This window comes from Thamnophis elegans, chromosome 6, assembly GCF_009769535.1.
Source record: "Thamnophis elegans isolate rThaEle1 chromosome 6, rThaEle1.pri, whole genome shotgun sequence".
Taxonomy (NCBI): domain Eukaryota; kingdom Metazoa; phylum Chordata; class Lepidosauria; order Squamata; family Colubridae; genus Thamnophis; species Thamnophis elegans.
In genome coordinates this window covers 22,015,141-22,043,092 of record NC_045546.1, presented here as the reverse complement: position 1 = coordinate 22,043,092, position 27,952 = coordinate 22,015,141, and the positions used below count along the sequence as shown (strand labels likewise).

General features: G+C 39.7%; 1 protein-coding gene across 1 annotated transcript in view; it reads left to right on the top strand.

Moving 5' to 3' along the window:
• ATP8A2 (ATPase phospholipid transporting 8A2) overlaps nt 1-27,952 on the top strand; it is a 361,217-nt gene that overhangs the window by 34,489 nt on the left and 298,776 nt on the right. Inside the window, exons 5-13 of the mRNA XM_032219218.1 lie at nt 1,294-1,334; nt 9,455-9,528; nt 12,493-12,562; nt 14,692-14,819; nt 15,926-16,037; nt 17,758-17,923; nt 23,708-23,835; nt 24,569-24,646; nt 26,590-26,678. Coding sequence (XP_032075109.1) covers nt 1,294-1,334; nt 9,455-9,528; nt 12,493-12,562; nt 14,692-14,819; nt 15,926-16,037; nt 17,758-17,923; nt 23,708-23,835; nt 24,569-24,646; nt 26,590-26,678 — 886 coding nt within the window. The remainder of the gene's footprint in view (nt 1-1,293; nt 1,335-9,454; nt 9,529-12,492; nt 12,563-14,691; nt 14,820-15,925; nt 16,038-17,757; nt 17,924-23,707; nt 23,836-24,568; nt 24,647-26,589; nt 26,679-27,952) is intronic.

The window sequence follows — 27,952 nt, the reverse complement described above, 5'->3', positions numbered from 1 at the left end:
GACTCTTCATTTGTGGGAATCGGCGTATTGAATTTAATGACATAGAATGCCACTTTCTAAGTAATTTCCGTATATTCAGATCAATTCTCTTAAGTGGTTTTTAACATGGCAATCCATGCCTAAGAGAGCAGTAATAATTACAATATTGTTGCAGGCTGCAATTTTTTAATTAAAATGCACAACGTTAACAATGAAGGTTTGAAAATACAAAAATTGGTCCACTCATGAACTACAGTCTCAACTTGCAGGGAGAAACTGAGTAGCATTTTTTTAAAAGTTCAAATTAACCTCAGAAAAGGGCACAATACATTAGCTACTACACCAATAATGGAGTAACAAAGACTGCTTTCTGACTCATAGGCGGCTCTTGATTCTGCCAATCAGAAATCAATACGCAGCAATGCCACTTTCTTGCCTTAATGCATGTTTTGTGGAAAGAAAGAAAATAAAAGGAAAACAGTAATGGCAAAACACAAGAGGAAAATTTTGTGAAGGAGCTTTGATTACCAATGAAAGATTTATCCAGAAGTACTCTTAAGAATGCTGCCTTGTCCTTCACTGCCAGCTCAATGAAGAAAAGACAGTCATGGTAAAGGGTCTGTTGGTAGCATATGGCAAAATCCCTGAGTTCACATTGGGTAAGATGGAGTTATGGAATAGCAATATATGCAATAGCAATAACACTTACACTTATATACCGCTTCATAATGCTTTACAGCCCTCTCTAAGCAGTTTACAGAGTCAGCCTCTTGCTCCCAACAGTTGGGGTCCTCATTTTACTGACCACGGAAGGATGGAAGGCTGAGTCAACCTTGAGCCTGGCGAGCTTCAATCTGCCAAACTGCTGGCAGTCAGTGATCAGCTGAAGTAGCCTGCGGTACTGCACTCTAACCACTGTGCCAGCTTAACTTCACATAAACTTATCTAAACTATCTCAAACATCAGGAAGGCATCACTGAATTGCCCATGAAGTAGAAAATACTAAGATAGATAGACAAAGATAGATTTCAGGTCCATTGAGCAGAGGTGGCATTCAGCCGGTTCTCTCCGGTTCAGGTGAACCAATGGCGGTGGCTGTGGGAGGATCCACCCCCCCCGACATAATGCGCAACCTTCTGCGTGTGCTTCCATTTGCGAACCGGTAGGGAAGGTAAGTGAATCGCACTGCCACCATCGAGCATTTTGAAGAGAATCAATTAACTTTTTTCCTCCAACCCTGGTCCTTCTGAGTCCTTGTCATATGTTAACTTTTGATTTTAAAGAGAAAAAATTACATTTTTCTTTCCCTTCCAGTTTTAAGAAATGGAACGTGGGAGGATATCATGTGGAAGAAGGTAAGAACTATTTTTAAGATGTTCTGGGAATTTGCAACTCTTTGATGGGATGATAAATGATGTTGATTTTCTTTGTTATTTACAGCTGGGCACTGTGAATCTTATTTGAATATTTTTCCCATTGTGTATTCATTACCATTGTCAATCTCGAGAAAAGCTTATCTGTATAAATGTATATCCCTTTGAATAATGTAGATGTACAATACATAGCTCCTTGTCTGTGGCAGTCTGGAGAAGATGACATCAAACTTCTAAATGGCATCTATTATTTCTTTCTGACTATCCCAGAATCTCATGTACAATTAGTGATTTTATTCTCTGAGTAAGGAAGATAATACTATCCATAAACAAAAGGAGATTTTGGAAACTCATACAATTTTAGAACCACATTGTGTCCCCTTGCCCAAAATCTGTATTCACTTAGCTGGAATTAAATTAATAGAACTGGGAGGAAAGGGAAGGGAAGGGAAGGACTCTAAAACAGGTCACATAGGGCTGGGTTCAGTGGTGGGTTTCAATCTATTTTACTACTAGTTCACGCCTGTGTGCATGCGCTGCTCCTGGGCATGTGCAGAGGCGTCTGGGCGGGTGGGCAGAGCCTCCCGCCACCGCCATTACTGGTTCACCCAATCTGGATGAAGTGGACTTAAAATGTTGGCATAGGGAGGAAAAAAACAAGATGAGGACTGGAATTACAGATGCTGGAACAGGCCATGATTGTCTGGCTATAACTGTGCATAGGACTGCATCAAAGTACATTTTGATGCAGATCAGATTTATAGGCTTTAAATCTCCATTCTGGTAAGCAATTAATAATGCATGTCTTAAATCTTTTGAGGAAGAGAGCCAGTAAACCAATTCGTGAAATTAACTGTATAAGGTAACACCAAGGAAGTATGTCTCCTGAAAGGAGGGAAGGGTGATATGAGACAATCTTTCCTTTCAGTTCTTGGACCATTCCAATTTTTTAATCCGGAAAGGAAGGGAATTTAAAACTGGCCGCTTAGAAAAGGCAATTTTTTTTTCAGTTGGAAAAAATTATACTGTTATGACTGCTGATGTAGAAAGGGATTTGTAAAGACCACTATAAATAAAATTCAACAAGAAGCAATACTTGATGCACCTTAGATAACTAAGGAAAAAATACCAGCACCTCAGAGAAAATTGAATTTTGAAGGTGTAAAATTATCTTCTATAGTTTTATAACAAATATACAGCATATATAAATGCAATGAGATTATTGTTTCCAAGTGAAATCCGTATAGGGCTATGCTATTCAAATGAGTATAATCTGAATTATACTGGGTTTATGCTGGGTTTATGTTAATTAAAACCTATTCAGGATTGCAGCTTGATGGGCTGAGGTTTATTGTAATTGGGAAGTGTGGAATGCAGTTATTCTCTTCTGAACATGCAACCATGGAGGTGCAGAGAGTCAGATAATCAAGAAAGGGTAGATAGAGGTAACCCAGAATTCAGGAGATGCTGCCAGATGTTGCCACTAAAGCTCAAAATATTTAGCAAAAGATGCCAAGAACAATAAAAAGTGCTTCTTCATATATCTTCTAATAAGGTGAGGGGAACAATGCACCATATAAACCAGGGGTCCCCAACCTCTAATCCTCAGACTGATAGTGGTCTTTGGCCTGATTCACATTAATGAGAGTTTGCACTTGCATACTATATTTCTGTTGGATCATTCTTGAGCTAAACTTTTGGCAGGAGCCATTGCCTGTATCTTTCCTGGCAGTTCCTCACAGTAGTTTCCTTGAATACTTATTTAATATTTATTGGATTTCTTACCTGCTCTAGTCTTGAAACACTTGGCAGTTTGCAGTAATGAAGACCTAGAAATAAAATGTCCATGGTGAAAATGAAAACTTATTAAATCATAAATCCATAATTACAATCCCCTTGGGTGACATACACCACTCTAAGATCTCCAGATCAACTCCCGTTGTAATAGTTTGCACAGAAGACCATACCGAGGATAGAGACCTCACTTTAAGCAGGAAGCTGTTCAAAAGTGTAGGAACTCTACTGCCTAATTACATATTAATGGCAGTGTTAAATATCATTAAAAAGCAAAACCCTCTAAGGAATGTACTTAAGGGAAATGGGGAACTGTCTATGTTTTCTTCCAGGAGAAATAAACCAGACAGATTGATTTTGGCTGAAGAACATTTTGGTGATATTTTGGCACCAAGTCATTTAAGGCTTTATAGATAATGACAAGGTCCTTACACACAAAAGTATGGACAGGCGTTTGTATAGTATTTTTAGGATTGCCCATGCAGCCAATAACGGACGTGCTGTACTCTGAACTAATTGAAGCTTCCTGGCGATTTACAAGGACTTCCATGTGGACCCTAGTTCCATTCAAGAACTGAGTAATGTTTGATGCTTAACAGACTTGCTGATCCTCAAAGATAAGTTCCTACCGTATTCCCCCTCCACCCCGTTGGTGCATCTTATACACCAAAACCAGCCATTTTTGGCCTCCCGAAGCCGCGCCCCAGCATCCCATTTTTGCAAAAGTGAGCAAAAATTGGGCTATTTTCTTCAAAAATTGAGGTGTTTTTGCTTCCCCCCAGCTCCCAACAGCACTCTGCAGACTTCAGCAAGGTTGGGGGAAGGAAAAAACGCCTCAGCTTTTGTGAAAAACGGCCCGTTTTCCACCTGTTTTTCACAACAAGAGGGCGTTTTTGCTTTCTCGCAGCCCTGCTGAAGCCTGCAGAGTGCTCCTGGGGGCCAGGGAGGACAAAAACATTTTTTCTTACTTACCTTTTTTAAATCCTGATGTGTCATATACACCGATGCGTCTTATAGTCTGAAAAATACGATGGCTTATTGCAGACAAAACATAAGGTATAAATGCACAGAAGATCTGCTTGATGTAGATTGCATAAATACACCTCTATCTATTAACCCCAGTATTTGAATCTTTTCTCTTGCTCTTTCTGGTCAATGGACTCCTGGCTATTGTTTTTTTCCAGGCTTGAGATTGATATGCACCTGCTCTATTTTTATACATTAGTTCTGTGTGACTGAACAGTACTGTTTCCTGCCTCACTACTTTCATTCTTTCCTACTTTCTGTGGAAGTGCAGTTTGCTGGCCTTACTAATGGCCTATGAGGATTTATGACATAAGCTTTTACACCACATACATCTAAACATATAGATAACTTTTATCTGGCTCAAGAGTAAGTCTGCTTTCTTTTTAAATACTTCCAAATTAAAGTATATTAAAGCAGAACTTGGCTTAGTAGATGAAATATATCAGCACATATTGATGGCTTATAATCTAAAGTGTTGGCTGCCTCTGCTTTGCATATTATATATGATTAAGTTCCCAGGGGCTTTTTCTCAGAATTTAGAGGTAGGACTGAACATTTGTTATTTAAAGAGGACAATCTTTCGGTTTACAGATTGATAGAGCGCCAACAGTTTGCAATACATCTCTCCATGTTGAATTGAATACATCACAGTGTATACACTGCAGTACTTAGGATCTCAAATCAAACTTCTTCAGTTGTTTTGGAAAAATAAGGCTATTATGCCTATTCATTGACATTATTTTATGAAGAAAAAGACCAGTTCGGTGTGGTGAAGGCACAGATGGTTTCTTCTCAGAATATTTTACATCCTCGAAGAGCTGCAGCCTTTATTCATAGCCAAAGGATCACTTTTGAATATTACCCTTTCTTTCTTACGGAATATAAGTTATATTACTCCATGACTTTGGCAGACTATACAGCTACAGCGGTCATGCAGTTGTATCTTTAAGGGTTCGTTATGTTCCTTTATTCAAACATTGTACCTTGTTGCACCTTGAATTCTGAATTCACTTGGTTATTTCTTTTTGCTTTCTGACATAAGATTGCAACCCAGTCAAAAGACTAGTGGTTCAATTTATTCAAGTAGATTCTGACAAAAGCGTAGACTTCCTCGTTTGAACTGGGACACATTAACTATTGATTGTCAATGTGACAAGCATCACATCACATCCATCTTCAGATTGTCCATTTCAGCAATTAACACAATGATTCTTATACTCATATTGGGCATGTGTTGCCTTCACTTGTGATATCTTCGTTACATTCACTAACAAGGGTATATTTTTTGTAGTCCTTTCCAAAATGCTTTATTATTCTCCAAGGATGATAAATATTTTTTGTGGGTGTGCCTTTTGCTATGCTGGAACTGAGTTCTTAGGTTACACAGCTATTTCTTTAAAAGGTATTATTTCCAGTAGGCCTGTCATTGGGAATTTTGCCTGCAGAAAATCCACAGATAAATGTTCTAGAACAGGGGTGTCAAACTCTCATCATCACAGCGGCATCACACGATGTACAAGAATTCCCCCCTTCGCTAAACTGGTTGGGGGTGGGGCCAGCACATGACGCACCTGGCCTACAGGCTGTGAGTTTGACATCTAGAACTTCTCATATTTCTAAAAGTACTCCAAGTGTTCAAGACTTTCCTTAAGCCTTCAGTGTATATTACTAGCTATGGCATATCAGCAGAAGGGAAGATCAGAGTCACACCTCTTCTTTTTCATAAGGCAGAGTTTTGCGGACAGATTCTGTCTGTTCCAAGAGCAGGAAAAGGTTCTGATCTATCAGTTGATTTTCCTGCCCAATGTTGAATGTACACTGTTTTTCATTGGAACTGATTTTAGCCATGAATCTTTTCAAGGTATCTTTCAGTTATCATGGAAGGGGTTATCGCTTAATTTATTCCCACTCTGCTTGGCATTAAATTCACTTCACATCCTCACTATTCCATATCCCTCTTTTCTATCTAACAAGGAAAGTTTATCCAGGGTTGCAACTTAACCTTCTCCTTCTGACACTTTGAATGTATGACTTCCAAACACCAGAAGACATAAAAGCCATTTTAGATACATCCCAAAAGTATTCTATATCGAATACTATGCAGCGAAATGTAAACATTTTAAAGTTTGCTGAACATTGGAAATTTGATCTTCTCTTACTGATGTGTCATCTTTTTTTAAACTGAGTTAAAATCTGTTTGTATTGCACTCCTGTGGACTTGTTATGGATTTGTCAGTTATCTCCATGTCTCAAGATCTTATCCAGGTTTTTTCTCTCTTTCTCTCCGCATATGAAGATTAAATGTTTTCTCAAAGGCATGCATAACTTGCATACCCTGAAAATGATACCAGTCTCTGCCTGGAGTTTTTCTTTTGTTTTGTCTATGTTAATGAGTAGACCTCTTCAGTCACTGGAAACTTGAGCTTTTATGTAATACCATGGGAAACTGCATCTTTAATTCCCCTCTAAGGTTTAGCAATCTATGTGCTTTGTTTATTTTTATGCTTTGTAATGAATTACAATTTTTTTAGTGTGAAAATGGGCCCAGTTTTTGTCAAAAAAAGGGGCATGGATAGCCTTTAGGAGGCTTATAGAGTGCTCCTGAGGCCTGGGGGACAAAATTGAGCCCTTCCCAGCCCCCAGGAGCTCTCTGAAAGCCTCCAAAAAGTTATGCAAGGCCATTTTGGTGAAAGGGGTGGGGTTTCAGGAGGCAAAAATGCTGTATTCAGTGTATTCACAGATCCAGATTTTCAGCCTCTTTTTTGAGGGAAAAAGGTGTGTCTTATACTCCGAAAAATACAGTATATATTCTAATTCTCCCATCAGTGTTAATCCCAGAAATCATAACAAAGATGAATTTGATTACTTACAGGTACCAGAGGTTTTTCAAAAAGTCTCATGTGACTCTATTATTGGGTTGGTCTTCAGAAATAGGAGCAGCCGCCAGAAACCCTGCTAGGACATGGTTTGACCATGGGGTTTCCATATAATGTTCATCTCTAGAAGTTTCTGATCGAGTATTAAACACTGGGAAAGGATATAATTTAAATCTCTCTAATGGACATCTTTGAAATTCTGTTCAGTAAAAGATAATTACAGTTTGCTGTAATTAATCAAGCTAATCTTCTAATATGGCATAATCTGTTCTTGGACTTTCCAGTAAGGATTTTTCCAGGGGTGAAATGCTACCTGTTCAGACCGGTTCAGTAGCTCCGATTATCAGCTGTGCAACAATCAGCTGTGCCAAATTGTGCTGATCACCGGAGCTACCGGTTCACCTGAACCAATAGCATTTTTTAATGTTCCAACGATCAGCTGTGCAACAATCAGCTGTGCCGCGCAATTAATACATGTAGCTCAGCTGATCGACTGAGCTACATGGTAGCGCCTGCAGTGCACATGCATGTGCGAAGCAAACCGGTAGCAGACTTAAGCACATTTCACCCCTGGATTTTTCCATTCAGCCAGAGGGGGAAAAAAACGGGGGAAAAAGTCTTGAATCTTTGTATCCAAAGCACAAAACACACACACCTTTAATAAAATCTCACAAACATCCTGAAAACACAATAGTAACTATAGAAGGATGTGGTCTTTACAAATAGGAACGATTTTAATGAGAAATTCCATTTCAGAACCTATGAAACTAAAACTGTAGCTATGAGTGTATTGGAAAACTTGAAAACTCTAGCTATATATTATTTGCGTGAGTAAGCCCTTGTGTTTTTAAACTTGGTTAGCAGTTGTGATAAAGGTGGTAGCTTGAAGGACATTGTGTTTGGGTCTTGTTATGCAAGCTCCCCCCTTGCTTTTATTGAGCACTCAGTTTTGTAGTATTTGGAAAACTGACTTGTCTACTTAGTCAAGCAAAGTGTAGTCAGCAAGTGAGAAAATTACCTGCTGGCCAAACTGTTTTCCAAACAAACGTGACTGAGCAAGGCATTGGTTTTTGCCAGTTTACCCTGTTCCTTAGGCTGCAAACATACAGATAAAGGATATTAGCAAGTTTCTAAGCTTTAATGGTTGTCATAAATCACTCCATTATAGAAGCAGAGTACAAGATAACACTTAAACCGAGAAACATAAATTAGATAGAAGTCTGTATTCAACAAAAGATTGTGTTCTTGCCTGTGGCTTATAATAACAGCTCTCTTCAAAGGTTTTGATGTGCTTTCAAGATTCTGTAACAATAATACTTTAACTGCATAAAAGTACATTCTAAAAATAGTGCCAGTTCTCGTTTCTTGACCTTATCTATCTTGAAGGGCTGATATCATTCTTAAAAACCTATGAAAGCTCTTCTCTACTTCAACTTACATGTAACCCCATCAAGGCAGAGTTGTTAACCCTCACACTATTTTCCCAGCTTATTTTTTTCTGCAATGGCTAACTGACCTGAACAAAACCCTCATTCTATCCTAATAGGCAAGAAACAGGGAAATGAGGAGTGTGTAGTGAGAAATGGAGGTTAAAAAAAATAGGGGTGTTCCCAGAGATGGTATTCTGCCAGTTCGGACCGGTTTGCCCGAAGTGGTAGTAGAAATTGCAGGTGGCCCCGCCCACCCACCCCAGTTCTATGGCATCCCATTTAGGCCCCTTTTTAGCCAAAAGCACATGCACGGAAGGCTGAGTGCATGCGCGGAGGTACACACACGCTCACATTTGCGAACTGGTAGGGAAGGTAAGTGAATAACACCCCTGGGTGTTCCTGAATTTGTCTCGCAGTTCAAGGAATCATGTACCTCTCTGCTGTTTAGTCCTCTTTATCTGTGGGTGTATTTTAGGGCAGACTCCTAGATGAGCAACTGAGTCTTTGGTATCTAAGTTAGCAATGATGCACTGGGTCTGCATCATTTTTGTTCAAGTGACACAGCCCAAGCTACAGGCTGAAATTTCACCAGCGCAACCTCCAAATTAAAACTCTATAATGCAGTTGTGCCATTTTATCAGATGAATAACATGGGGAAGTTTTCGGTGCAGAAGTGACTTGTGTCTCAATGGGTGTGTGTGTGTGTGTGTGCCAATTCACAGATGCATTAAGGGTAGTATTGTGAAAAATATGAAAAAAAAAACCAATAGGATTTTTCACGCACAAGTTCTGCGCAGGCTCAAACCTTCATCAGGTTGAATACACACATTGAATTCTACTCAGAGAACCTCAGTTTTCAGGTAAGCAACCTGTTCTTTTCTTCCTTCGTTGGTAATTCGCTAACTAATCGTAGGATGGGCTTTCTCTGTCTTTCTCTTTTTCCTATTTCTGCTGCACTCTTGCCGCTGGTCACCAGGTGGCAGTGGGGGACTTTGCGAAGGTCACCAACGGGCAGCATCTCCCTGCAGACATGATCATTTTATCTACCAGGTCAGCTATCCCTGAATGTATGTGAACCTGGGCTTCTGTTGAACTGAGATTTTAAGGCACATTGTTTGCAATTTTAAAAATAAGCAAGCCTGAATCTCCCTCCCTTCATTTTATATTGTTTACAACACGGGGTTGTTCTGACCGAGGCTTCCCAAGAGCATGAAACAGACTCCTTGTCCCAGCAAAAATCCTTTTATTAATTTACATTGAATTCTGCTCACTCATAGCCGGCAAAGTCTTTCAAAGGAGGATTTACAGTCATAGGCCTTATCTGGCTTGGAGAGCTGACAGGCCGATATCTGCAGAACTTGGCAAGGAGTCTCGGAGAGTCATGAGCCAATTAAGTGAACTAATTGTCTCCTGCAAACTCCACTCCCCTTTCGCTCCTCTTTTATTTCCTCTGGGAGGGGACATTCATCATCTGGCCTTACTTCCAAGTTGACCCCTCCTCTTTAGTTGTTCCCTTCATCTGGAAACTCTGCTCATGCCCACACTGGGAACAGGCTCTAGCTGCTTGCCTCATTGTTGATTGATTCTGACAACAGCTGATAACTGGCATACGGCTCTGGCCCCCTCTCTGCCTCTGACACAGAGCCCTCATCAGACTCCAGGACCTGCCCATGTTCACTATTCGAATCTGTTGCCAGCTCTGCTGCTGCTGGCAGGCCAAACAGGGTCCATAAGGCTAGTGCACACTACACTAATCTTAATAAGTATTACCCAAATGAGGAAGATTAGCATGGGGTTTTCCCCCATTTTTAGGGTGAAATACTGCAGTTTTCTGAATAATTTCCCATTGACAAAACCTAATGCTATGCTCTCTTACCCTGTACTATTCAGTAATAATAATAATGTTTAATAACTTGATTCTAGCCCCTTGCTAACCAGCTTATTGAATATATAAACGTACATCAAAATTAATAGTAGCAATTTAAAACACTGATATATTCCAACATATATTACAATAGTGAAATCATAGATTTGCGAATTTTCTACATTATCATCTGTTAAATGAGATACAGTACATATGAATGTTTACAAAGTTTCCAACAAAAGATAATTTCTACATTATTTTTTGCCCAAATGGATAGGTTCTTTCAGAAATGGGCAGCATGCAAAGAAAACAAATAATTCCTGACCTAACTAGCTAATGCCATACTTTTGAATAGTATCAAAATTGAAAACTGTCCCTGATTAAAAAAATAACTAGCTTCCTTTAAAACAGTCTTCCTGTTTGCTTTATGGTCATTTTAAAACTTTTTTTTTTCTCTGAGGAAAAAGTTTGCTTCTCGACCATTTTCTCTGAATTTCCTTTCTCTTGGTGAGTGCCTTTTACTGGAGCATGTTCCATGTCCTTTTTAGGTCTTTCATTAATCAGAAAATATAGCTGTTTGCCTCCTCACGATAATCCAACTGTGAGGTATACAAGGGATTGTACCCACAGTTTTCTTCTTGGGAATAAACTATTCTACTTTAAATTTGCTGTTTTTAAGATTCAAAAGTTTCTGAACTAGGCACACATATACAAATACAGCAGTGGTGAAATTCATTTTTTTTTTATTACCAGTTCTGTGGGCATGGCTTGGTGGGTGTGGCAGGGAAAGGCTACTGCAAAATCCCCATTCCCTCCCCACTGCAGGGGAAAGGTTACTGCAATATCTCCATTCCCTTCCCACTCCTGGGGGAAGGATATTGCAAAATCTCCATTCCCACCCCACTCTGAGGCCAGCCATAGCTAGTATTTGCTGGTTCTTTGAACTGCTCAAAGTTTCCGATACCGGTTCTCCAGAACCTGCTGAATTTCACCCCTGAAACACATATAAAATACCTGTGCACTTAATATCAAGGCTAAAAAGTGTTGACTTCCAATATACATTTATTTAAACATTTCATGATGACAAATAAATAGCAATAATTAAATTAATGGGATATGCATAAATAAGGTTTTAAAAAAGTATGAGGTAGTATTGCCTCCTTCCTAAGGTTGAGAGAGAGTGATTGACTCAAAGTCACCTAGCTGACTTTGTATCTAATGCCAAAGTAGAGCCCAGAGTCTCCTGGTGCCTTAACTGGGTCTCCAACAATTCTCACCATCTATTATTTATTCAGGAATATAGGATTCGTTATAGTCCCTAGAAAAAACTTGACCTTTCTTTGCACAGAAAAAGTGGTTGACAAGCTACACCCTTTCTTACTTGTCAAGTGTATTTTCTGACAGTGAAACAATATGAGGAAGTTGTGAAAATTTCCCCAGAAAAGTAATATTTATACCACAAACTTCTGGTCATAATCAGTGCTGGATGTGAGCTGTAGAAGTTTGAAAGAGGCAAAATGTTCGTATTGATCTACCAAATAAATTAAAACTTGAAACCCACATTTTTGCATCATGAGCCTATAACCAAGTGTCCCCTTATTTTAAGATAATGCAATTATTCTGCAATTTTACTGGAGCTTTATGAAAGCTAGTTAGGGCTGAGTTGCTGGAATGACTATACAACCAAAAGATTTGCTGTGCAAGATTTTTTTTTAAAAAAAGGCAAAATCTGAGTAGAATTTCAACTAAGCATCATCATCCTGATTAAAAATAATCTGTTAAATTTGAAACAAGTGTTTTTTAAAATAAACGGCTAGGGTAGACCCCTCCTCTAGTCCTCTCCATACAGCCTCGTGTTAAAAGGGTCAGGTATATTTTACTTACTGTTTTTCTGTATAAAGTTCCTCAGTTCACCAGAGTTTGCATGCAGTTGAGGTAGTGATTTTTCTGATATACTACATAATTTTTTTAGTATGTGCCTACTACTAAAATAAGAAAGCATACGATTATTTAAATCCGTTTGGCAATAATAATAAAAATTTGGGGAAAAATCAGTGGTTGAATAAAATAAAGGATTCTGGAAAGCCAGTCACTTTTTTTTCAAGGTTTTCTTTAAAGATGATTGTTTTGTTACTTTTTTTTTTTTACAGTGAACCTCAGGCAATGTGTTATATTGAAACAGCTAATCTTGATGGAGAGACGAACCTTAAAATACGACAGGTAAAATTAAATTTTGTTTTAGTGTTTGAAAGTGATGAAGTGATAACTTCATCACTTATTGGACCTGGGTACTTGAGAGACCGCCTGCTGCCAATTACCTCCACCAGACCGATTAGATCCCACAGACTAGGCCTCCTCCGAATTCCATCCGCCGGCCAGTGTCGACTGGCGACTACCCGGAGGAGAGCCTTCTCTGTGGCTGCTCCGACCCTCTGGAACGAACTCCCCGTGGAGATTCGCACCCTCACCACCCTCCAGGCCTTCCACAAAGCCCTTAAAACCTGGCTGTTCCAACAGGCCTGGGGCTAAAGAGCCGTTGCCCCCATCTCAAATGGTATGATTGTTGCGTGTTTTTAAATTATGTATTGTTTTGTGTTGTTGTTAATTTGTCTGTATCCCCCTTCCCTGGTTTGAGTTGTGAGCCGCCCTGAGTCCCCCTTCGGGGGAAAAGGGCAGCATACAAATGAAATAAACATTCATTCATTCATTCATAACTTGGAAAATAGCTTGGGTTCTCTTGCAATATTAGTTGCGTGATGTGATTGTAGATGGAGATCTGAACATTGTTGTTTTTTCTCTCTTAAAGGGGAATCTAGACCAGTGTTTCTTACTCTTGGCAACTTGAAGTCACATAGACAAGCAAGAGGAATTCTGGGAGTTGCAGTCCACATGTCTTCAGGTTGCCAAGATTGAGAAATGCTGATCTAGAGGTATTTGTTGGGTTTTAAGACAATACAGCATGAGACATATTGGGAAATCATTCTTGAAGATCGTTGCCAGGTTTGTAATTACAAAGCTGTTTTTGTTCTAGGTCCACATTATTCAGAATCATGTATCTCCCCTGGGATCTCTGGATTTTCTTGTATTAAAATCTTGTTCATTAAGCAATGGCTTTTATTAAACTACTAGCTGATAACCCACCGTTACCCGGGTATTTATTTATAGGGGGAAAATTTCCGGACCAATTTCTAATGTTTTTGCTGGCAGAGCACTTGGGCCACCACAGTGGGAGCCCCCTTGTGGAGTTGTTACCATGACAACTCCATTGCGCTGTATAGTAGAAGCCATTTATGACAGTATAGTAGAAACCATTTTAAGGCACAACAGACTGTATCTGAACAGAACACACACTCTGAGGGGTGTTAGGGTTGTCTTACCACCACAGTATTTGTTTCCAGAGAGTAAGCCATGTGTACCAAGTTTGGTTGAAATTGCACGAGGCATTCCAGAGTTATGCTAGAACACACACACACGCACGCATGCATGGACACAGACAGACAGACAGACAGACAGACAGTTTAGACTGACAATTTGGCATTGAAGGAAATCAGAATTAGTCTACTTATTCTCCCTATTTTTGTTTGTGGCTTGGGGCAGTGTATGTAGAGGCATTTTTAGGATCTTTCAGAGAAATTATCTGCTAGTTCTCACTGAAAAGCAAAAACATTCTTATACTTTACGGTAGGAACTTTCATCTGTTTCTTTCGAAAGTAAACGATAGGGAGGTCTAACATGGGCAAAAGTATCATTTCATTATAGCCAGAATAAAATCAGGATGTAATGACTTCACAGAAGCCAGAGTGTGAGGTCTTTGTACTGGTGAGGATTCTGAAGTTCTGTGGGAATTGGAAAGCTTCCTCTTATCATCCTAGGTGGCCCATGCTGAGAGAAGCTGGAAGTTGTAGGCTTGAGGGTCCACTAGGACAAGGTAGTCAAACTTGATTTCATTGAGGGACACACCAGGGTGTGTCTGACCTCAGGGGATGGGTGGGGGTGGCCAGGATGGGCGTGGCCAGCTCAATGTCACTCATGTTGGCGGTGCCTGTGGCAGCCCAAGTGCTCTGCAAGTGAAAACAGAGCGGCCCTCCTGAGCTCCATTTTTGCTGGTAGACGATTGCAGGGAGGCTGTCATGTGGCCCTCCGAGCTTTACTTTTGCTGGCGGAGGCACAGTGGGCCAATCCGTTGCTGTTTCCATGGTGGCCCCATGGGCCGCATCTAAGCACCCTGTGGCTCAGATCTGGCCCACGGGCCTTGAATTTGGCACCTCTGCGCTAGGAAGATATGTTCCTAATTTTGTAAAAGAGGATGCATATTTTGTCAACTATATCTATGGCTTGGTTCTATACAGGGATTGATTCAGACTGCTAACCTCCAATCAAAAGAAGACTTGATGAAAATGTCTGGGAAGATAGAGTGTGAAGGACCCAATCGGCACCTCTATGATTTCACTGGAAATCTCCGCCTTGAAAATCAAAGGTATTCAGTTGCTATGAAAGCACCTGGTATTCCCCCATCGCCCCCCCCCCCAAAAAAAACACCTTTTGCATGAGTAGAAATTTCTCAAAAGTAGCTATATCCTATGTTTGAAATCTGGTGTGGCAAACAGTATGAAATGAAAGATGGTTAATCAAATTCTTTGTTAAGTGAAAGTTATTTTCAGTTAGAAAAACATAAGGTAAAACCAGAGAAAATTAGGTCTTTGATTCGTGCTGCTGAATGAATTGATTGAGTCAATAAGAAATATTGAGAATAACACTTTAAGACAGTCTAGAAACTTCAAGTAGCACAAAATATAGGATAGATCCTGGAGTGGTGTGGTGGAGGGGAGGTGGAACTCTCACCTCATAGTCAGGAGGCTGTGAGTTTCAATCCTAGGTAGAGACAGATATTTCTCTCTCTGGGCACAATGAGAATATATCTGCTGAACAAAACTCCGCATTGGTGACAGGAAGGGCATCCGGCCAGTAAAAACATTTGTAGCTGCATTCAGTTGCCCAGACTCCACCTTGCAAAAGATTATGGGGTCGTTAAAAGGAGATAATGATGATGATGATAAAAATATGATAGATCCTCTTAGGCCTTTGTCTTGTACTTTAACTGTTTTCTGCTGCATTCATAGCATTTTATTCCTAATGCATTTATAGTACACTGCTTTTAATTTTTGATTTTGATTTAACTTATTGTGTATTAGATTTTTTTATTGAGTCTATTCGCATTTTAACTGCATGCCACCATGAGAGATTTTTTTTTAAAGTCCATAAAGAAAATTTTTTACAATGATAGTACTTTAGCAGTAATGACAGCAATTGCTGATTTGATTGTGTTGTTGCTGCCATTGGGGGTGGGGTTTTAAATGGATTTTTATTATATGGTGAATTTTTAAAATTTTGTAAGCTACCTGGCTTCACCTATACAGACTTTATTTGTATAGCCACTTGGATGATTATATAAATTTGTATAATAAATAAAATAAATAGCTACAACTACTTTTACTGCTCTAATGAGTCTATTTAGAAAACCCAAATTTTGCTTTTTATTATACTATAAACATCAATCTTCCGTTTTCTCTTCTTTCTCATCAGTCCAGTTCCAATTGGACCTGATCAGATCTTACTAAGAGGTGCACAAATAAGGAACACTCAGTGGGTTTTAGGAATAGTTGTCTACACAGGACATGACACGAAACTTATGCAGGTAAGTATTTGTTGATCTGTTTGTAAGTCTTAACATGTTTCTGTTGGGAAGCCCAGCAATGATTTCAAATATATCTTTATTGTTTAATTATTTGGGTATTTTCAACACTTAGATTTTACTTTTCTTTTGCCTATGTAGCATCTAAGGCTAGTGAGAATTAAAAAAAAAACCTACCATAAACAATAAAAAATGTCATGGAAACAGTTAATATCAGTGTTAAAACCAACTCAAACTGATCAGATCTGGCTTAGAGAGAACAGCTTGACTTCTTTTTCTAAAGCAGAAAACATGGGAGCGAGTCTTGAGGCAAAGCACTCCATAGTTCTGAAGGAAAATTAATGTCAGAATGCAACACATTTTTAACAGGACCTTCCCTACTTATGCTAATATATGCACAAGTTTACACCAAGACAGCGAGATAATGAAGTTCTCAATCATGCGGGATATTAAAAGTTAAAAACAACACTTGAAATTGTGCATTGAAAAATGGTAACATTAGGTACAATAACTTTCAGTTGGCAGATTTATTGTACATTTTGCATGTTTGTTTATTTTAGACGAGGGGTGTCAAACTCGCGGCCTATGGGCAGGATGCATCATGTGCTGGCCATGCCCACCCCTGGTTTAGCGAAGGGGAAAAGATTTGCGATATGTCATATGAGGATGTATCATTGCGAGCTTGACACCCCTGTTTTAGACTGAGCTTTAGTAGCTGTGATTATAATAGTGCAGAAGTTTATAGAAATTAGAAGATTGTGGTGTTTAACTTTTTGGAGAAAATGCAACTATGTTTGCAGAGTATATATGTATGTGCACACAGAGCAATAGATAGGTAATCTTAATAGATTGGCTAGTAAATGGCAAGCTATAGTTAAAATGCTAAAATAATTAGGGACTGTGTTTCCAATTACAGCAAGCTCTTTAATATCTCCTTTAATTAAAGGAGATCATGCTCATTCTGCTACTACTTATAGACTGCAGGGATGCCTAATCACTCTCATCTTGTGAACTGCATTCCAGAAGATACTTGATTGGTTAACGAATTAATCTGCTGTCCACATTTCCACAATATATAGTGAACCACAAATAGTAGGTGGACTTTGCAGTACAAGCTAAGCAATAAACAACAACAACAACAAAGATTGGCATTTGTGGAAATGCAACCAGAACAGAGGTGGGTTCCTACCGGTTCGGCTGAACCGGTAGAGGTATGCTGGCCTGGGTCGCAAAACCGGCATTGACCCAGGCTGTCCATGCCCCTGAACCACTTCCCCAGCTGCCACCGCTGCTGCCACCATCTTTTTTGGGAGATCTGTGCCTATGCAGAACAATTTCCATTGAACCCACCCCTGAACCAGAAGTTTTGCAACCGATCTGGTTAAATGTGTTGTGTGAACACAGCTAGTCTTCTCTCCTTCAGAACGTCTATTTCAACTTTCCCCAGTTTGTTGCTATCCAGATGTGTTGAACTATCTGATACAACACACCTGGAAGCCACTGGATTGGAGAAGACTGGCTACTAGTGCAAAGCAGGTGGCATTCTGTGTTTTAAATTGATAGCTGCCATGGGAGGAAAGGATGAAGAGAAACACAGCTTCTGTTTTTAATAATGGATGCGAGTCTTTCATAATGTCTGGCTGTAATTTCATCTTGTTTTTATTACTCTTTTTTGTGTGTGAGCACAATTAATCATTGCAATTATGTGGCTGCTCCTTTCCAGAATTCAACCAAAGCTCCACTGAAGAGATCAAATGTAGAAAAAGTTACCAATATGCAGATTCTCATTTTGTTTTGCATCCTTCTCGTCATGGCTCTAGTGAGTTCTGTGGGTGCCTTACTGTGGAACAGAACACATGGAGAAGTCATTTGGTACTTTGATTCCAATGGTGAGCAAAGACTGGATGTGCATAAATATGCTCTTATCTTGAAATCAAAAACATCATTTCCAATTTAAGATTCTTCAATTCGATCCACCCACCAAAAAGCATCTGAAGTTTAGTGCAAACCAGCTGCCTTACTTTCCCCTCCATGTAAATGGTAAATACGACCGGGATCTCCAAAACCCCATTCACTTACAATTTGGTGTATTGCATCCCTCTTACTGTTCTGTGTTTTTAGTCTGAAAGAGCTAGCTATGGATTTGTGCCAAAGAAAAACACCTGCACTCATTGTGTGGGTTGTCTAATTTGATCAGAGTGTACAGTTACATGTGCAGTCAGAGCAGAGTTGAGTTTGATTTCCTTTTGGCATAGTACTGGTTTATCTTCTCATATTAAATGTAGTAGGGATCTTGCATAGAAGAGCCTGAAACATGATAGCCATTTGATCTAAGAAAAAAATAAATAGAACAGAATGAGTGTTTCAGAGCAAATATAGTTTCAGCCAACATAGAGGCAGTTTTCAAGTTTTCAATTAGTTGGAAAGAAGAAGAAGAAGAAGAAGAAGGAATTTCACTAACAAAATAAAGCAGAGGTCGCAATTGGTATTTTTTAATGCTTTAAGAAAAAGTCTACCGTGGCAGGGAAGAGGGCAACTGTCCTATTCTCAAAAATGGCTGTCAGAAGGGTGTGGCTTTTCTGAAGGTGGATATATGTTTCTGTGGTACAGTACTTATAGACTGTCCCAATCAGGGCAATTTATATGTGTGTAAGTCAATGCTAGGGACGTGGTGTCTCAGCAGCTCTGAGCTTGTTGATCAGAAAGCTCAGCAGTTTGGCGGTTCGAATCCCTAGTGCCGCATAATGGACTGAGCTCTGGTTTCTTGCCCCAACTTCTGCCAACCTGGCAGTTCAAAAGCATGTAAAAATGCAAGTAGAAAAATAGGAACCACCTTTGGTGGGAAGGTAACAGCGTTCCGTGGGCCTTTGGCATTTAGTCATGCAAGCCACATGACCACAGAGACGTCTTCGGACAACGCTGGCTCTTTGGCTTTGAAACACTGCCCCCTCGAGTCAGGAATGACTAGCACATATGTGCGAGAGGAACCTTTACCTTTACCTTAAGTCAATGCTGACTGCCTGGAGAAGTTCCTGTAGTTTTCTTGGAAAGATTTCAGAAGTAGTTTACTATTGCATCTTTCTTAGGACTGAGAGAGACCAACTGGACCAAAATATCCAGTTGCCTTTGTGTTAAGGTAAGACTAGAAATCATAGTGTCCCAGTTTCTAGCCTGTCACCTTAATCACCGTACCAAGCTGTCTCTCAGTGTATATGAACTTGTCACAAAAAAAATTCAAAACAGGCAGACTGTAATGAAGTTGTACCCCGCCACACTTTAAATAAGATATCCATAGTTGTCTGTGGACTTTCACAGTATCTCCACCCTTGTCTACCTCTTGCTTTATTGACAAAGGGGGCAGTGTGTCTTCTTTCCTTCAGTGATTCCTTGGATTTCTCTCCTGGTCCTTGGCCAGCTTCCCTCAGATTTAACACAAAGGAGTTTGCAGGGCCTTAAATGCCACTATGTGGACACAAAGCCCACACGAAATGATTTGCAGCTCTTCCCGGTTATATTTCATGGGGAGACTGAATAGTGTATGGTAAGCTTTTGTGATGCAGACAATAGCAATAAGTGAATACCTTTCCTGTAACGAGACAAAATGCCTTGCTTGTTGCGATAGGCACTGTTCATTGTATGCTCTGCTCTGTCGTCTGCTCCTTCAGGTCAGTCACTCTTTGTCTGGATACAATCACAGATGACAGTAGGCCTCATCTGCTACAGAGCTGTTGCTAGCCGGACTAGCTTCAATAGGTGTAATGGTTATAACATAACATCATCACAGAACCTAGCTGCTCTTTTTTTCTCTCTCTTCTGGATAAGAATACATCCTGCCAAAATTAGACTAAAGCAAAAGAAAAGGAGAGGGGAGATAAGGACAATATATTTCTTAACTATAGAAGGTAGATATTGTTGTGGCCGGCCAGCAGAGCTGGCAGCAGAGTTGGACAGTGAGGAGGTTGGGGAGGAGCATGGGCCAGTCATGGAGGCTGGCGAAGGCTCTGACGAGGGCTCTGCATCGGAGGCAGAGACAGGGCCGAGGCTGTCTGGCAGTGATCAGGTGCCTACGAAGCTAGACAGCAGTGAGGCAGAGAAACAGCTGGAGCCTGATCCCAGTGTGCGCATGCGCAGAGCTGCCAGAAGAAAAGAACAATTCAGAAATCAGGGTCGACTTGGGAGTAAAGTCGCAGGTAGAGGGTGATTGGGCCCTCCCGTAGGAAATAAAAGAGGAGCGAAAGAGGAGTGGACTTTTGCAGGAAACATTTCATTCGTTCGTTCATTAGATGCGTTTCAGGAGTGTGAAGATCTGTCTGTGAATCGCAGAGACTCTGTGCCCAGTCTTTCCTTGCACAGCACCTCATTTGGAAAATATTTACATGGCAGCTTTCCAAGATAGATAAAGTCTGTAGTCACAATTACTCCTTTGAAAGACTGTTTGCCAGGCTTTGCTGAATGTGAATGAGAAGAATTCACATTCGTTTAATAAAAGGGGTTTGTCGGGACCAGGACTCTGCCTCATGCTTTTTGGGGAAGCCTAGGTCAGAACAGATATATTTAAAGGAGGCAATGAAGCAAGTTCACAAAAAGAGAGCCAAAGGAAATCAAACTGTATTTGCTTTGTGACTATACATGCATGATCAAAGTGATAGATAACATCAGGGGTGGGTTCCTGCCAGTTCTAACCTCTTCTATAGAAGAGGTTCCACAAATCTACAGTGCTGTTTAGAATCGGTTCCAGCTCCCTCTCCCCGCCCATCCGCACACCATCAAGATGAAGAGCGAGAGGAGGAATTCTCGGAGTTGAAGTCCACAAAGCTTAAAGCTGTCAAGTTTGACCTCCCCTGGTTTTTTTTCTAAAGGGTTAGGGGTGCAAGGGTCTTGTAACTTGACAGCTTTAAGACTTGCTTGCTTCAAATGCCAGAGTTTCTGAGCCAACATTTTGGTTGCTAAGCAGAAGCGTTGTTAAGTGAGTTTCACCACATTTTACAAGTTGGCCATGCCCACCCAGTCACATGGCTGGCAAACCACTCCCACCTGGTCACATGGTCGGCAAGCCACTCCACCCGATCACATGGCCGGCAAGCCACTCCCACAAAGCAGGCCACACCTACAGAAGAGGTTCTAAAAAAAATTGAAACCCACCATTGAGTAACATCTGCAGTTCCCACTTGCAGCAGATCAAACCAATATCCAGATAGTTTAATGTTATTCTTCATGGAAGAACCTATAGAACACAGGTGTTAAACTCGATCACGTCACATCACGTATCATGATGTATTGTGACTTTTTTTACCTTTGCGGAGCTGGGGTGGGCGTGACCTGCATGTGACACATCCAGCCCACAGGCCGCCATTTTGACAGAATGTTCTTTAACTGAAATTCACCCTTCCACCCTTGCTTCTCAGTACCTGGCATTTATTATTCCTGATTGTGGGGAAAATTTAGGGCCATCATGGCTAATAGTAGCCTGAGTCTCAATATATTGGTTTAAACATCTCATTGTGAATACCGCAATGTAACTCTATGTTGTGTGAAAAAGTTATTTCATTTATCTTAACTCTCCCACCTCTCCTAGTATATGGTTTATGGAATGGGAGATAAAACTCTGCCTATTAGTGGCATACCAATTACAAACCTCTTGTGTCAGTGATGGCTAACCTTTTTGTTGCTGCGTGCCGAAAGTGCATGCATACACCCATAATGCAATGCAGTGCGTGTGCTCCCCAGCATGCCCCCAGCACATGCATGCCCAAATCTTCGCATACACTGCACCACAACACATGCACTTGCAAACCCCATACTTCCCATACCCCTTATGTATGCATGCATGCCCCCTGCATGTGCATCCCCGCGCATGCGCACGTATCTCCCACATGCATCCCCCCCATCTATGTGCGACAGAGACCCAAAAACCATAGGTTAGCCATCACGGTCCTATGTTAAGCACATAGAGCTAGAACCATGCTGCACGGTTCTCACTCCGCTGCTACCATCCCCACATCCTTTCATAAACCTCTTTTGCATTCCAAATTAGATAAACTCTTCTCCCCAGATGCTCTCCCTGTTCCATGGCCTAAATTTTCCCACCTAGTTTGGATAGTAAAATTAAACCACTCATAAAGGCATTTTGTGAGTTGGAAAAGACCAAACAACCCTTGAAATCTCTCACTTGTACCATCCTCTGCAGATAACCAGATGTAGTTTTTTCTCTGCAGGAGAAAAACTGCATAAAGCAGAGTGGTGACCTGCATGTAAGTTTTCAACTTTTCACATGAAGTAGAACACAGGTATCAAACTCCTAATGTCACATTGCCATCATGTTACATTTTGTGATGTTTTTCCCTTTCACGGAGCTGGGGTGAGCGTGACCTATGAGCGAGTGTCAAATCTTCTGGCCCAAGGGCCGCCAGTTTGACACTCCTGAAGAAGACTTACCAGCCTTGGAAGGGACCTTGGAGGTCTTCTAGTCCAACTCTCTGCTCAATACCCTTTTGACCCAATACAATTTCAGACAAATGTTTTCTGAAGCTTTTGAAGCTGCAGGCATCTGTACTGAATGCTGAAATATCTGTAGAAATTGGCATCATTTGAGTGCCGTTGGTAGTGGTGAAGGATCTTCTCAAATATGTTCATTGAATAAATATCTTCACTGGAGTGATATTGGTTTATCTTTTGAGTGAAAAATGGTTGTAAAAATGGGAGGTACCTCTTTTTTAAACAAAGAGTAGAACTTGTTTTAATTCATCCTTTAAGTGACAAACCATCTGGCCTGTATTTGGTTCAAAATGAGAAAACAACACAAGCTTTATAATTCTCCATCAGTGGGCAGCTGACTGAGTAGATCCTTTCTTACTGTTCAGATTACAGCAATTCTTTCCAAATACAGAATGCATTGATCATATTTTATTTCACTTTTCTACTTAACAGCACCCAAAGCATCAACTTACATATAAAAGTACTCAAGCATATTATATCCCTTTGGGTGTATAATTGGCCACCTTAAAAGAATGGATTAGCATTTCAAAACACACCATTCTTCCCCTTTCAAATCTCTACACCCTTGGTGTTTGTTGGTTTGTTGGTTAATACAATTCCCTAACAAACTCTCTTGATAGAAACTGTAATTTTTTACAATGCCACTGTTCTCTCTGAGCTTAATTTTGTTTTTCTCTGCTTCTCCCACCCCCCCAAAAAATATTTTTGGACCTGTTTTCAAAGTATTTTAGAAGTCCACTCCCTTATATTGTGTCAACATGAACACAATTGAATCTCAGGATGAAATGAATCAGAAATGAGATATACACTCCACATTCTCTCCTGTTCTACTTGTCATCATGATTTATCTGGTATTTTAAGTCATTGACCGGCGGTTCAGTCCAGCTCTGACTGCAATATACAAATATTAGATACAAGTATTTTACTGTTTTTGGATCTTAGTAGCAATGTATTAAAAAGCTTCACATGAAATTGTTAATTCATACAATGCAAGATCAATAGTGAAATATTTGTAAATTCAGAAATCTTGTTTCTTAATGTTCCTTTTTGTTACATGAATCAATAGCACAGTTTCTGAATCTATGTATTCCACTTCTTTGGGCATTACACGATCATATGTGCATAGCAAATATATCTTCTCTTTCTCTAACTTGTTCCTCTTCTGTTTTGGCCCATAGAAGTCCTATCCACTAATTTTGGATATAATCTACTCACCTTTATAATCTTGTACAACAACCTCATTCCCATCAGTCTACTGGTGACTCTGGAAGTTGTGAAGTTTACTCAGGCTCTTTTTATAAATTGGGTATGTACAATTAAGTACAATTTAATTTAACAGCACAACAATGAGAGACAAATGAATATTAAGTTATTAGACTTCTAATAGTAGTAAAATTTGTAAAAATGTGGCACTTATATCTCCCTATCCAATGTGATTCTTAAATTGGAAAGAGAGCCTGAAGTAGGATTTTTAATAAGTAAAAATAAGTATAGTTTTTTGGGGCTAGCAACGAAGCCCAATATAAATGCAAAATAAATACAGATTTCTTGAATTTAAGGGCCTGGGGCAGGCAGCTTTCTGTCTCTCCAGCTAATTATAATTTACTGAACCAGGTTGAAACTGTTTAAAATATGCAGAAATTGCACAAAAATGGTTCCAAACTTGATTGAAATATGCAACATTTGAATGACTATGATTGTTTGGTTAAGGAACAAATGTGCCATTTAACCCATCACTCTCCATGGTACACTTTGGTGTCAGGAAGGGTGTCTTGGTTTCAGGGATTTTGATTAAAAGAGATTTCAATGTTTTCTACTTTCTAATCAAAGGATACGCTGAGTACCATCTTGGTATTCCCTTTGTTCACTTACTGTGTTCTTGTGCCAATTATTTTTGTCTTTTGTCTGTTTTGCTTGTTTGTTTGCTCTTTTTTCTTCTATAAATGACTATGTTTTTAAAAAATAATTATAATGTACACATTATAAACAGAACAGTATAAACCTAGCATACAAGGATTATGGTTTTCTGCTTTTTTCAGGACATAGATATGTATTATACTGAAACTGATACACCTGCAATGGCCAGAACTTCAAATCTTAATGAGGAACTTGGCCAGGTAAGGATATGGGATGGCACCATAACCAAAAAGGGCTGTTCGTTTCATACATTTAATCCATGAATCAGTTTGAGATGAATTTGCAGGCATCTGATTTTTAATGACAATCTGTAAGATTAATCCAGCCAGATCTTGTAATAAGAGTGGGGAATATCTGTGACTTTCCAATTATTAACTAAACTTTTCATCAACCCATTTTATTGGCCCTTGCTAGTTATGTAATTGAGCTATGCCTAATCCCCCTCTGTATCATATATTCCAATAGGCATTTATCTAATGAGAATTGTGTTTGTTTTCATGTACCTTGGTAAATTAATAACACTGCTGATTATAAAAAAGTTAGTTGGATTTAAGTCTACTTTAGATTCTTTATACGAAGCTTAATATCTATGTAAGGAATGTAGTGGCTCAGTAGCTAAGACACTGAGCTTGTTGATCAAAAGGTCGGTAGTTCAGTAGTTTGAATCCCTAGTACTGTGTAATGGGGTGAGCTCCCATTACTTGTCCCAGTTTTTGCCAACCTAGCAGTTCAAAAGCATGTAAAAAATGCAAGTAGAAAAATAGGGACCACCTTTGTTGGGAAGGGAACAGCGTTCCGTGCACTTTCAGCATTTAGTCATGCTGGCCACATGACCACGGAGACATCTTCGGACAGCACTGGCTCTTCGGGTTTGAAACAGAAATGAGCACTACCCCCTAGAGTCAGGAACGACTAGCACATATGTGCAAGGGGAACCTTTATCCTTATATATCTGTCTGAACAAGACTTCATTATCTCAATGCCTTTTAATTTTTCATGTGGCATTTTTCAGGGAAACTATATGATTTCTTACACCAGTTATTCATTTCACAAAAGTAATGCATTTACATTATTTTATTTTTATCTCCTTCAATAAATTTGAAGGAAAAATTCAGTGTTGTGAACATAGAAAGACAAAAACAGACTGAAAAATTGATTCTGCTGTAATTTACCCAGAATTTATGTGAGAAAAAGGCTGCTGGGGGTTAATTTTAAACCTGAGTCTTTCTTGACTCTCATTCAGCAACCTAACAAGGGAGCCTTGTTCTTATTCATTAGACTGTATATTTAGTTCGAAATCTGTGTATCATCCTGCCTCCTACAAGTCAAGTTTCTGAATCATTTCTATACAGTTATATACTAAGCTCTTGCTGTACATTTTACAATAGGTTGCTTGGATGCACATTTATTTGAAGAACTAATCACTAAAAGGCTTTCCCAACATATATTTGGAATATATTCAGGGGTGGGCTGCTGGGGGTTTGCAGGGATTCGGGAGAACCTCTAACTGAGATTCCGTGCAGTTCGGAGAACCCCCAAATCTCATTCCTGGCTGGCCCCGCCCACCCCACCCTGCCCCTCTCAGGAGTCCCCACAAGGTCAATTTTGGATGCAGGTAAATGCAGGACACACGTGGAGTTTCAGGGCGGGCAAATAACAGGCCTATCGGAAGTTCAGGAAGGGCCTCCAGAGCCTGGGAGGCTGTTCTCACCCTCCCAGGGGCTTGAGGAAAGCCTCTAGAGCCAGGGGAGGGCAAAAACGCCACCCGAACATGTTGCAGGAAGCCAACTAGGCCACATCCACCATGGCCACATCCAGCAACCGGGCAGAGAACCCCTTGCTAAAAACTTTGAAACCCACCAACGCATATATTGATATGTGTTGATGGCATTTCCCAAAATCAGCCAATCTGGTCACATTGGCAGGGAATTATGGGATTTGGATACTTGGCAAATGTGAAAGATCTGTTTGGGGAAAAGCGTGTTAAACAATAGTTAAATCAATCAAGGTCTCATTGTTTGCTTGTCCATTTATCTCAGACATTGATTTTGAAGATACACTTTAGAACTGGTTTAATTTCCAGTTTTCTCAAAGATTCTCTATTTTGTTTCATTCATAATATTATATATCATTTGTCTCCTAGGTTAAGTATCTATTCTCTGATAAAACAGGCACCTTAACATGCAATATTATGAATTTTAAGAAGTGTAGTATTGCTGGAGTAACATATGGGTACGTACCATATTTTTATTTGCTGTATAAACTTAAGTCATTTTTATTAGATTGATATTGCCTTACATTGCATGTGTGGGATTGTAACTCTATAGTTTTCTAGTAGTTTTCATTTCACTTACATCATAGTTAATTTTGAAGATAGAAAATCAACAATTTCATACTTTAATGTTACCCTTGCATTTTCAGAACCTTAATTCCCCCTCAATTCTGCTGAATGTATCACTGGTAGTTTTCCACTTATAATTATTTGTTTAAGAAACATTCAAAATTACAAATGGTGTTGGGAAAAAAAGTGATTTACAACTGGTCCACTCACTTCTGACCATCACAGCATTCACCAGGGGACACAATAATTGTGAATTGGGCACCTGTGTACCATCGCTTATGTATGATAGTTGCAGCATCCCATGGTCACATGTTTACCATTTGCAGGATCCTCAGCCAGCTTACAACAAGCACAGCCAAAGAATTCCAACAGGGAAAATCTCAAGTTGTGGTTACATGATGTCTTGCATAATGACCACTGTGATTCATTTAACAACTATGGCAAAAAGTTGCAAAATCATGTGTGATTTCATGATGCCTTACTTGTGCACAGGTATAGTATAGGCTCAATATATTATTGGCTCAATAGTAGTAACTGTGAGAGGGATTTTGGAGTCCTAGTGGACAACCACTTAAATATGAGCCAATAATGTGCAGCAGCTGCCAAAAAAGCCAACACAGTTCTAGGCTGCATAAACAGAGGGATAGAATCAAGATCACATGAAGTGTTAATACCACTTTATAATGGCTTGGTAAGGCCACACTTGGAATAGTGCATTCAGTTTTGGTCTTGACGATATAAAAAAAGATGTTGAGACTCTAGAAAGAGTGCAAAGAAGAGCAGCAAAGATGATTAGGGGATTGGAGGCTAAAACATATAAAGATACATATAAACATATAAAGACCATTTGCTGGAATTGGGTATATGTAGTTTAATGAAAAGAAAGACTGGAGTGACATTATAGCAGTGTTCCAATATCTAAGGGACAAAGAAGAGAAAGTCAACTTATTTTCCAAAGCATCTGAAGGCAGGACAAGAAACAATGTATGGAAACTAATCAAGGAGAGAAGCAATCTAGAATTAAGGAGATATTTCCTGACAGTTAGAATAATTAATAAGTGGAACAACCTGCCTCCAGAAGTTGTGAATGCTCCAATGCTGGAAGTTTTAAAGAAGAGATTGGACAACCATTTATCTGAAATGGTATAGGGCTTCCTGCCTGAGC